This window comes from Rhinatrema bivittatum, chromosome 3 (assembly GCF_901001135.1).
Source record: "Rhinatrema bivittatum chromosome 3, aRhiBiv1.1, whole genome shotgun sequence".
In the NCBI taxonomy this organism is placed as follows: domain Eukaryota; kingdom Metazoa; phylum Chordata; class Amphibia; order Gymnophiona; family Rhinatrematidae; genus Rhinatrema; species Rhinatrema bivittatum.
In genome coordinates this window covers 289,010,458-289,022,545 of record NC_042617.1, presented here as the reverse complement: position 1 = coordinate 289,022,545, position 12,088 = coordinate 289,010,458, and the positions used below count along the sequence as shown (strand labels likewise).

Sequence of the window (12,088 nt, the reverse complement as noted above, 5' to 3'; positions counted from 1 at the left end):
TTCAGGTGAAACTCAGAGACTACCTTTGGCAAGAAAGAGGGGATGGTGCGAAGCTGCAACGTTCCTGGAGTCAACCAAAGGAAAGGCTGGGAGCCCCTGGCCTGACCCCTCATGGGTGAGGGGTGCTGTGACCTCTTTTTCTTATCTTCCAGTAGCCGAGGCACTGGCGATTCACCCCACTTACTGGCTAGTTTTCCAATTCACTTCCGAATAGAAGGGATCCCTTAAAGGGCATCTTTGTGAGGTTTGCTTAGAGGTCGTGTCCGCTGAACAATTTCGCAGCCATAGCTGTCTTCTGGTCGCCACCACTGAGGCTACTCCTCTAGCTGCAATACGCACTAGGTCAGAGCTTGCATCTGCTAGGAAGGCTGCGGCGGCATCCATCACCTGTCTGGGATAAGCCCCTGAGGTATCTGCCTCTGAAGAGAAGCAGACATGAACGAGCCACCAGGGCATATCATGCGCCCCTGAGGTATCTGCCTCGAGAAGCAGACACGAACGAGCCACCAGGGCACATCAGAAAGTGATCTGCAGTGTCATTGCTGTCACATCAAAGGCTTGCTTAAGGATGGACTCCAATCGCCTATCATGTGTATCCTTCAAGGCCATTCCTCCCTCTACTGGGATACTTGTTCACTTCGAGACAGGGCAGACAGTGCATCCACTTTCGGGAAACGTAGGCATTCTTTGGCTGCCAGGTCAACTGGCTTCCAGGGCATCCCACTCCAGGTCAATCAACTCCTGGATGGTTTCCAGCATCAGGAAATAGCAAGAGGCTTTCCGTAGAGACACCAGGATGGTATTCCTCTTTGGTTCCAACATAGGGTCCGTGCTGGGAACTCTTAGAGTCTTCAGGGTCGGCAATTCATCTCTGTGGAATTGTCCGGTATGGTCCAGAATGGTCCGGTATGGTTCCAGACCTGGAGGGATTTCCCCGTCCTACAATGAGTCTGCATCCCCATGGTTGTCCATGGTGTCTGGGTCCCTGTCAGGGATACACTTGTTGAAGTGAGGCATGTCCCAAGGCTTGCTGATAGGGCTGGGAAAACGAGGCCTTCCTAGCTGGGGCTCAGACCGGACAGGGGCAGCAGCTGACTGTGCCTGAACAAAGGCTTGAAGGCCCTGAAAGAATTCCACCCAAGGAAAGGTTGCCGGGTTCATACCTAGCCCAGGAAGAACTGGGGTAGGGGCCGCTGAACTGCCCTCTCCCGGGGAGGACGCAGCCCCAGGTTTGCTCAGATCCGGGGTGTTACCAGATAAAGTTGTGGCTGACCCATCCTCCAACTGGGAGGGGCCGGGCTTAGAGAAGTTCTGAGAGTCCAGCCTCCCTGGGCTTCCTCACAGTGCTGACATAGAAAGGATTCTAGGTCAGACTGTGCAGCCCTAATATGGCAGGCAGCACAATGGGAGAGTCGCTTGTGCATCTTTGTTGCGGGAGCCATAGTTAACTGTAGCTTGTGCATTCAGCCGGTTAGCAACTGAGCTTGAGCACGCAGAAATCCGTCCTGACGCGCACAAGTATAAGCGTCCGGTTGTGCGAGAATGTATGTGTGTATTTATATGTGTAGGAATGCGCACGGGTATGTGTGAGGTTATGTGCGCATTAGGGCACACAAGGCGGCCCACACTGCGCATACCGATGGTCAATGGGGGAAAATGGTGCCACACCAAATCACGCGTAAGATGGTTCCCCCGCGGCCTGCCACGTGGAGTGCCCACCGAGTCTGAAGCGGGGCCTAGCCCATTGGCGGGTTGCTCAAAAACCCTCATCCCTTGCCCTTACTGGCTCGGGAACATCGTTGGTACAGCATGCCGAGCAAGGAGACCGGAGGAAATACTTACCGAAGCTCTTCCATGTCTCTGAATCAGAGGAGTTCTTCTTTACTTACCTGTGCTCAGAGCTTACAGGCTGAGTACAGAGATGGTCTCTGGCTGTGGGGGGAGAGGGCATAGGCAGTCACCACCATGCTCAGCTTCCTGCATCCGCTGCCTTTCAGCTGCTTCTGCAGCAAAGTCCATGCCGGGAACCGGCTACCGGACCAAGGGATCTCGGAAATCGCCTCAGGAATTCTCAGCTGGGGGAGGGACCATTAGGTATTACCGCATGAGAGCAGGGCTCGATCTTTCTCCAATTTAAAGGTACAATTTCCTCTTCTAAAGAGTACTGAGTTCCCGATAGGGAAGGCATAATCCACATCTGCTGGAGACGGAGAGATACTGAATGGCTGAGGTCACTGCAGGGGTACAGCTAGGGTGTCGTCAGCTTTGAAACCTGACTCCATCTCCATCTGCTAGCAGGGGAGCACATAACCCATTGGTCCTGAGTCCATCTGGCTACATGCTAGGAAATGGGAGATTTCAACTACCCCAATATTGATTGGGTGACTGTCTCATCAAGGCATCATAAGGAGATTAAGTTTCAAGACACTATAAAGGACTGCTTCATGGAGTAACTGATCCGTGAACCAATGAGAGAAGGAGATACTTTATATCTGGTTCTCACTGGAATGCAGGAATTGGTGTAAGAGGTGACAGTAGTGCCTGGCTGGTCTAAAGACTAAGACTCTGGCCCTGCACTTTGTAGCAGAAACCAATTCAAGTCCCTGTCAGGGACCTGTCCTGACAGCTAGGCTGGAGATCAAATTCTTACATGCTGTCACTGCTTAAGTAGCTTAGTGGGTTAGAGCAATGGGCCCTGAACCAAGGTCTGCATTCAATTGGGCAAATAACATCTCTCTCTAGAACAAGAAAAAAAAAGAATAATTTTCATAGCACTGCATATATATTAAGTAGCACTATAAAAGTTTGTAGTAGTAGTAGTATTGGAGCTGCTTGGCAAAAGTGATCATAATACAATCAAAATTGAGACTGTCACTGGTTGAAAAATACACAAAACTACTGCAATAAATTTCAAAGGAGAAATGATGATAAGATGAGGAATCTAGTCAGAAGAAAATTTAAAAGAGCAGTTACAAGCTAAAAGTCTGCATGAAGCACTGAGACAGTTTAAAAACACAATCATGGAAGCCCAGATGAAATGTATTCCTCAAATTAGAAAGGTCAAAAGAATAAGCACCTGCCAGCATAGCTAAATGGTACTGTGAAATATGCTATCAAAGCTAAAAAAGGCATCTTTTAAAAAAGGGAAAGCACTGCCACTAATAAAGTGGGCCAAGAGAGAATTTGAGGAGAGACTTGTGAAAGAGGTAAAAGACTAACAATAAAAACCTATTCAACCACATTAGAAACAAAAAAATCTTCCAAGGATTCAGTTGGACCACTAGATGACCAGGGGTAGAAGGGGCATTCAGAGAGGATAAAGCCATAGCAGAAAAGCTAAATGAATTCTTCACTTCAGCCTTTACAGAGGAGGATGATGGGGAGATTTCCACTCCTGAACTGTTTTTTTTCTTAGTGATGACTCAGAGGAGCTAAATCAAATCAGTGTTAATCTGGAAGAAATTCTAGAGCAAAACTGACCTAAATAGTAACCAGGACATGACTGTATTCACCCCAGAGTTCTAAAGGGACTCATGAATTTGCAGACCTAGTACTGATATTTTGTAAATACCATTCAAATCTGCCTCTATACCTGAAGGCTGAAGATTAGAAAATGTAATGCCAATTTTCAAAAAGGGTTCCAGGAGTGACCCAAGTATCTACAGACCGGTAAGCCTAATGTCTGTGCCTGGTAAAATGGTTTAAGCTATAATTAAGAGCCAACTTACTAGTCATATGGATAAACATGGCTTAATGGGAATAACCATATTTATCCATATGCATGGATTTAGCAAAGGGAAGTCATGCTTTATTAACTATTAGAAGTCTTTGAAGGAGTAAATAAGCATGTGGATAAAGGTGAGCTGATCGATATAGTGTATTTGGATTTTCAGAAGGTGTTTGATAAATTTCCTCACAAGAGACTCCTCAGAAAGCTAAAAAGCCATGGGTTAGCAGGCGTTGTCTTACTGTGGATTGGTAACTGGTTAAAAGAGTAGGACTAACTGGTCCATTTTCTCAGTGGAGAAAGGTGACTTGTGGCATGCCCCAGGGATCTGTCCTGGGACCTGTGATTTAACTGTTTCATTAATGATCTAGAAAAGAGAGTGGACAAGTGAAGTGATCACATTTGCAGTTGACACAAAAATATTCGAAGTAGTTAAAACATAGGTAGTCTGTGAGGAACTGCAGAAAAACCTCGTGAGACTGGAGAAATGGATATCTAAATGGCAGATGAAATTTAATGTGGACAAGTGCAAGGTGGTGCACATAGGAAAAATAATCCTAACCTTGGAGTAAATTTTCAAAAGGATTTTCGTGTAAGTAGCATGTACTCACGAATATGTTATCTTATAAATGTTAAGAGGCTGTATGTGTTTTCTTGCATTGGAAATATTTGGGTATACTGAAACATGCGTGCGTACTTTTGAAGGAGAACTATGCAGCACTTTATAAACTGCGCTAGGAGTTTATAAAATACTAGCATAGATCACTTAGGCGCATAATTTTATTTATTTATTTATTTAACATTTTTTATATACCGAGGTTCTGGTAACAATGTTACTAATCACCTCGGTTTACATAAAACTTAAAAATGACTTAACACAAGTCTCTTACAGAGAACAAGGAAAATGAGGAACTTGGAAAAAATTGAATTAATTAAATAGCACCTTATAACATATGTACAATTTTAATTTAAATGCTGTTCTGCAGATACGTTTGAAAGTTAGGCTCTAGTTAAGCACGTAAATGTAACATGCTATCACAGCAATTTTCAAAAGCCATTGGTGTGGAGGAGTAGCCTAGTGGTTAACTCAACGGGCTATGAACTAGAGAAGCCAGGGTTTAAATCCCACTGCTGCTCCTTGTGACCTCGGGTAAGTCACTTCACCCTCCATTGCCTCAGGTACAGATTCAGATTGTGAGCCCTCTGGGGACAGGGAAATAACCACAGTACCGGAGTGCAATCCACTCTGAAGTGCCTGAAAGGCAAAAAATAAAAAGACCCACATTAAGTGCACTTAATGCTGGTAAAACTTATTGACGATTCAATGGCATATTTGAAATAATTTTCAAAAGCCCACATAAAGTGCTTTTACATGGATAAAACCCAGTTTTACGCGTGTAAATGCGCTTGAAAACCAGGCCCTGTGTGTATATATTGCTGGGTTCCACATCAGGGGCAACCACTCAAGAAAAGGATCTTGGGAGTCGCTGTGCACAGTGCACTGAAATCATCAGCTCAGTGTGTGGCGGTAGTCAATAAGGCACGCAGAATACTAGGAATTATTTGTGAAAGAATAGTAAACAAAGCAGAGAGACCGCACCTTCAGTACTGCATGCAGCTCTGGTCACCCCATCTCAAAAAAGATATAGCAGAATTAGAAAAGGTACAGAAAAGGGCAAGAAAAACGGTGACTGGGATGGAACAGCTCCCTTATGAGGAAAGGCTAAACAGATTATTTTATTTATTTATTTATTTATTTAAATTGTTTCTATACCGCTTTTTCAATAACAGTATTGGTCAAAACGGTCTACATATTAAAAACATACATAATATAACTAGGTAACTTAGTAATAAAACCAGCTTTAAAATACACAATTTAGGTAAGCAACAGTAAACAAGTAGTAAACAAAAAGCAATACAAAGTAGCCTGTTACGAGTCTATCGGTGTCTCAAAGAAAATTAAGAGAATGAAATTAAGAATGATCTACAGAGTGTAGATTAAATGCATCTGAGAAAAGGTTTTTTAATGTTTTTTTGAAATCTGTTGAATTTGTGAATAGACTTAGGGAAACTGGTAAGAAGTTCCACCATTGAAAAGGCTCTTTCTTTCTTGTAATGTCCAATCAAGCCATTCGATTAGAAGGTGCATCTAAGATATTTTTACTTAAAGATCATAAATGTCTAGTAGGTTTATAAATTCGGAGAATAGGGCAAAGCCAGATTGAGACTGGGTTGTGAATAAGTGAGTGAATAATGGTTAGAATTTTGTATTGAATCCTACATTTAAATCGGGAGCCAGTCTAGTAAAAACAGAACCGGAGAAATGTGATTTCTTAAAGAAGCACCGGTTAAAACTAGGGCTGCTGAATTTTGGATTAGCCGAATTGTATATATGTTACTGTTACGCGTGTAAATCCTTTTGAAAATTACCCCCTTATATTATAAGCCTCTGGGGACTGGGACACACAGCAAGTTTCCTTACCATAAATGGAGATTTCCATGGATAGCAGGATGAATTAGACATTACATAAAAGCGAGGGCTCTTCAGCTTGGAGTGGAGATGGCTGAGAGAAGATGTGATAGGGGGGTTATAAAATCATGAGTGGAGTGGAACAGGTAAATAGGCAACAGTTAATTACCCTTTCAAATAGTATTAGAAATGGTGATATTTCTTGAAAGTAACAGGTAGCAGATTTAAAACTAATTGGAGGAAGTGTTTTTTGTTCACTCAACACACAGTCGAGCTGTGGAATTTGTTGTCAGGAGGACATGGGGCTGTCGAAAGGTTTGGCTTATAATTCTCTCCGAGTCCAGGTGGCAGCCTTAGGCTGTTTTAGAGGATGGCTGCATGGGAGACCCTTAGCTTCGCATCCAGATGTGGTACGTTTTTTTGAAAGGGACAAAACATTTGCGTCCTCCAGTTCGTAGACTTGGTCTGTCCTGGAATCTCAATTTGGATCTGCGGGTTTTGTGTGGCCCTCCTTTTGAGCCCTTAAGCAGGGCTTCTTTGAAGGATCTTAGGCTGAAGGAGGTATTCCTAGTGGCGATTTGCTCGGTGAGACGGATTTCTGAGCTCCAAGCCTTATCGTGCAGGGATCCTTTTTTGCGGATTTCCAATGATGGGATCTCATTGCGGCAGTTCCCTCCTTTTTGGCCAAGGTGCTGTCTGCCTTTCATCTTAACAAAAACAATCTAGAGCAATGCTCTGTCGCTGTCAATAAATAAACTTCTAAATGATGTATGTTGTGTTTTCTGATTGTTTTAATAAAGTATGTGCCTACACAATAAGTGGTGTGAGTTTTATCAAAAAATATAAACTTGTTTACCTAAATGATAAATGGAGTAAGAGAAAGGTTTCATACATAGTGTAGGTGCCCAGCACCACTGTTCAGTGGTCTATAATCATTAACCTTCCTCCTCCTCCTTAGATTCTTTTTTGTGGTTTTTTTTGAAAGGTTTTTTTTTTTAATTTTTTGAAATTTTTTGAAAAAAAAAAAAAAAACCTTTCAAAAAAAACCACAAAAAAGAATCTAAGGAGGAGGAGGAAGGTTAATGATTATAGACCACTGAACAGTGGTGCTGGGCATCTACACTATGTATGAAACCTTTCTCTAACTCCATTTATCATTTAGGTAAACAAGTTTATATTTTTTGATAAAACTCACACCACTTATTGTGTAGGCACATACTTTATTAAAACAATCAGAAAACACAACATACATCATTTAGAAGTTTATTTATTGACAGCGACAGAGCATTGCTCTAGATTGTTTTTGTTCAGTTTCATCAGTTTGCTGTACTGTTTGGTGTACCTTTGATAGATTTTGCCTTTCATCTTAGCCAGACCGTGGAGTTGCCAGGGTTTTTGCATTTGACACCCATGTGAGGGAGATTTATCTGTTGGATGTGTGTCGGGTTCTCCTAAGGGATCTCAAGGTGACTAATAAATTTCAGACCTCGGACCACCTTTTTGTTTTATCAGTGGATCAAGGAAGGGTGGTAAGGCGACTAAGAGTACGATTTCCCCTGGGTTGAAGGAGGCGATAGTTTTGGCCTATATTTCTAAAGGCCAGCTGATCCCCGAGGGTTTGCGGGCACATTCCACTAGGGCTCAGTTGGCCTCCTGGGTGGAGTGCCAGTTGGTGTTGCTGCAGGAGATTTGTTGGACAGCAACGTGGTCCTTCTTGCATTCTTTCATGAAGCATTACCATTTGGATGTCAGGGTCTCAAGAGGAGGGCGCCTTTGGGGAAAGTGTGCTACGTGCAGGTCTTTCGGGATCCTACCCAGTGTAAAGGAGCTTGGGTACATCCCAATTGTCTGGACTGATCTGGGTATGAACAGGAAAGGAAAATTGGTTCTTACCTGCTAATTTTCATTCCTGGAATACCACAGATCAGTCCAGACTCCCAGCCCATTCTGATTATGATTTTTCGAAAGACCTCTCCTGATTCTGGATGCTGCTGGTGATGCAGAGTTTAATTTTGTTCTGAAGAAGATAATTGTATATAGTTCTCGCAGTTTGGAGATTTAAATTTTTTCTTTCTTGACCATAGTTCAGGGGTAGGTTTGGTTGGGTGTTCCAACTTGTTCCCCAGCTCTTTAGAGGAAGAGATCCTGGTGGTTTGGAGTTACACATCTTGGCTTGGGTACAGGTCAATATTGAGGGACTGCAGGTGGAACTCTCGGTTATGTAGCAGTGCCTCAAAGTTTTGTTCTCTGCCTCCATCCACTTGTCTGGACTGATCTGTGGTATTCCAGACTGAAAATTAGCAGGTAAGAAGCAATTTTCCTTTCTTGGATCCATTGTGGGGAGTAAAAACCAGACCTGGCTCAGCCTGTCCCTGATGACCTGGCATTTGTTGGCAGCCCTCTTTGACTAAGGTTGCCAGCTGGCTCCAGATACACCTGAGAGGGTTGATTTAGTCCTTTGTTTAGCCCATTGCATGCTGGGACTTGTAGTTCTGATTCTCCTATTTCGGTCCATAAGAAAAAAAACTGCAAGCCTCTGCACGTATGTTTTAAAATCTGACGGCCGCGCGCACTTGTGATGGATTTTTAAATCCATGCGCACATGTATGGGCGGCCAGCGACTCGCGCATGCAGGGGCGGGGGATTTTATAAGCTACGTGCAGCGATGCAATTGGGCCTCTCCCAGTTCCTATCCTAACCCTAACCTTCCTATCCTTTCCCCTCTCCTCCCCAACCCCTAACCCCTTCCTACCTGCTTATTTTATTTTGTCTGATTACTCACTGCTCCTCTGGAGTAATCTCTTCCCTGGGACAGTGGCTAATGGTGCTGTCCCGACCTGCCCAGAACATGCCCCCAGGTTGCCCCTTTCTTTAGGTCCGGCACTTGTGCGCATATTCGTGGTTACGCGCGTGCCCGGGCCCTTTAGAAAATGCTCGTGGCGTGCGCAGGGCCCGGCCATGCTCGTGGCGTGCGCAGGGCCCGGCCATGCACCGGTATCTGCGCGCGTGGCCGTTTGAAAATCGACTTGCGTATGAGCAATTGCTCATGCGCTTAGCTTAGAGGGAACTATGCCCACAATGCTTTAACAACCTGTTAAAAAGCTAATTTTCAGCCTTTGGGAAACTTTTTTTGAAAACTCCTGTGCTCACTTTCATATTTTAAGCTCAAATTCACAAAATCTTATTATCCACTGACTTCCCACGATTTCTTTGGCATAAAATTTGCCTTCCATTTTCCATTTTTTTCCCCCTGCAAGGATTTACTGCTTCTGCTCCGAAAGCCCTTCCAAAAACCTTGTGCTAGATTTTCACAAAAGATCCGGTCAGCTGGCACTGCCTAACTAATCACAATTGCTTTTATTTTCTCAACCGTTTCATAACAAGCACAAAATAAAACATATCTACTCATCTAAAACTTTTACTCTGGATGTCCTGGCCCAGGCTGTGGCTGTTTTCTGTAGCTGCCATACTCACCAGATCGAGGGTCGTCTTCTCTAGCACCTCCACCAGTTTCTCCACTTTTGTTCTAGGGGAGAAGATGAAATCATCGTCGACCCACAGGAAGTACTTGGTGGTGGCCTGAGAAATGGCTAAGTTTCGTCCAGCAAACCAGCCCTGGAGAGGAGGAGGAAGGGGAAAAAAAAATGACAAGCTCAAATTTAAAATTAAAACACACCATGATTTGGAGCAGTGATGGACCAGAGCAGATGCCACACTGGACCTCTCTATGTCGTCATGAAGGCCACAGGGGCCTGCTTAACAAAAATGCATTCCGCAGGTACAGAATGGATAACAATCTTGTAATAAACATACAAAAAAATGTTAATGCCTGCTTGCAGCTTCCCTGTCTCTCCTCGGTCAGATCTACTCAGTTTAACAGCTAAAAGTCACTTTTCCCTCCCCCCGTTTTTGGTTTTTTTTTTTACATTCACTCCCTTCAGAGCGGCACTAGATGGGCTCAGCATGTGTCTCCTCTGGGAGTTAACGTTATCTAACTGCTCTGTTATCTAATGATCAATATCAAATATAAAAAAAAAAAAAGGATAAACATGCTTCAGGCACGAGGCGGCCGCTGTGAAGAGGCCAAGGCCCCGGGGAGCAAGAGACCCTTGACTGGCTCTGGGACCTACCTTCCCGAAGGGCATGAAGTACTGTTCAATGAAGGGTCCTTCCACCTTCTCGGGGTGCTCGTTGTCGTCGGCGATGATGATGCTGACCGTTGGGTAGAAGCGACGGATGCTGCTAATCAGCGCACGCAGCTTGTCATAGCGCAGGAAGGTTTTGGTGAGTATGCTGACCAGGGCGCTGACATTGTAATCCGCTGGAGGGCAATAAAAGAAACAAAGTGGGAAGTGTCTTCGAGGAAAGGTACGGGTCTGGGAAGCAGCATGTCTGGCTTGCGTGGGCCCAGATGTACTAGCGACCAAAACCAAAGGATGATGTTCTGTGCAGAATAAAGAACGCCTGGTGTTCACCGATCCTTTTTGTTTTGGTCGCTACTGCAGTACTGGATCGGTTTCCGGTCTGTTTTTTTGGACCGAGATGTACTAGGCCGGGGCCTAATGAAGCATATATAAAGCCCTGTGAGTCTGCTAGTTTGCTTGTATAGGTCTGGAAACGGTGGTTCTTTCGCTCCAGGATTTAATTTCTTACAGCTTCTACGGGGGGGGGGGGGGGGGAATTTTCCAAGCAAACACTTCTGGGATAAAAAGACAAAACCAAAACACTGCTGATTTTTAAATTTAGTCCATAGGGGGGGTGGAGAGAAAGATCATGGTATGTTTTTGTTTTTTTTAACAAGCAGTATTCCTCCTGCTACGTTGGGCTTTTAGCAGTTAGCCTTCATTCCAATTAACCCTGGATTTCCCCCCCCCCCCCCTTTTTATACCTACTCTGGTCAGTGCAGCGATGGGTCCTAGGCCAGGGGCCATGGACCAGGATTTCCTCTGCAATCATGGGCCCCAGATTTGGCCACTAGGTGTCACCCTTAAGCAATGACACAACACCCTCAGCCCTCACCCTTCATGGAGCTGTCAACGCAGTCTCCACAGCATCCCCCAGACCCAGCTGAGCAGGGAAGCAGAAGACCCAACTGGGGGATCGAACCAGGTGATCTTTTGCATGGCAATGCACATCACTGCTGCTGAATCACCATGTCATGTTCTTGGCCCTGCAGTTCTTGCTGTTTTTTTTGCACAGCATGCTATCATAGACTAGCCACGTCCAAGGCTACTGCATCTCATTAGTGACTGATTCGTGCATTTGAACCTTGCATCCCTCAATAAAGACATTAGCATTAGGTATGTGCATATGAAGTCACCAGGACTGTAAGGACTTGACTGAATATTCTGAGACTTTTCTAATGTCACCATTTCAATCTGTCTTTTCTTAGACTGCACACATTTTCATTTTGGCCACAACCTAGAGGGACAGGCAAGTCCTCTCACCTCCTGCTTTCCTTATGACAGCAAAAAAAAAAAAAAAAAAAGAATCAAAATACTTGTTTGTGGAGGCAAAATCAAGCTGTGTCTGAAATGCATGGCTATGTGAACCTCTTCAAGATGGACAAAGAGGTCTCATCCCGCAGAATTGCTAAGTGGCCCAGTTAAAATTTGGGCCAGTCCTGATCCCTTTTGGTTTTTTTTAAAAGCATCCTCACCTCATCCATGAATAAACGTGTCATGACTTCCGTTTTGTGTTCAAACTTAATTCTGGAGCAGACTCCAAAACTCCACTCACAAACATTTCATCCGACATTAGCTACTCCTGGAGTAACTAAACCAGGAGAGAAACCACCTCCCAGGGTGGGATTAGTTTATTCAGTTTGGATCTCACTCTCCCACCTCCTTCTAGTGTGAACACAAGCGGCAGTGAGCCTAGGATGAATGCGC

The 12,088-nt window shown here is 44.4% G+C and overlaps 1 protein-coding gene across 6 annotated transcripts in view; it reads right to left on the bottom strand.

Annotated features, from left to right (window-relative positions):
* The window catches only part of B4GALNT1 (beta-1,4-N-acetyl-galactosaminyltransferase 1), a 183,328-nt gene that overhangs the window by 20,447 nt on the left and 150,793 nt on the right, over positions 1-12,088 (bottom strand). For all 6 annotated transcript variants that reach the window (XM_029594918.1, XM_029594914.1, XM_029594917.1 and 3 more), the window contains 2 exons: positions 10,328-10,518; positions 9,672-9,812 (listed from right to left, as the gene is read on the bottom strand). In XM_029594918.1, coding sequence (XP_029450778.1) covers positions 9,672-9,812; positions 10,328-10,518 — 332 coding nt within the window. The remainder of the gene's footprint in view (positions 1-9,671; positions 9,813-10,327; positions 10,519-12,088) is intronic.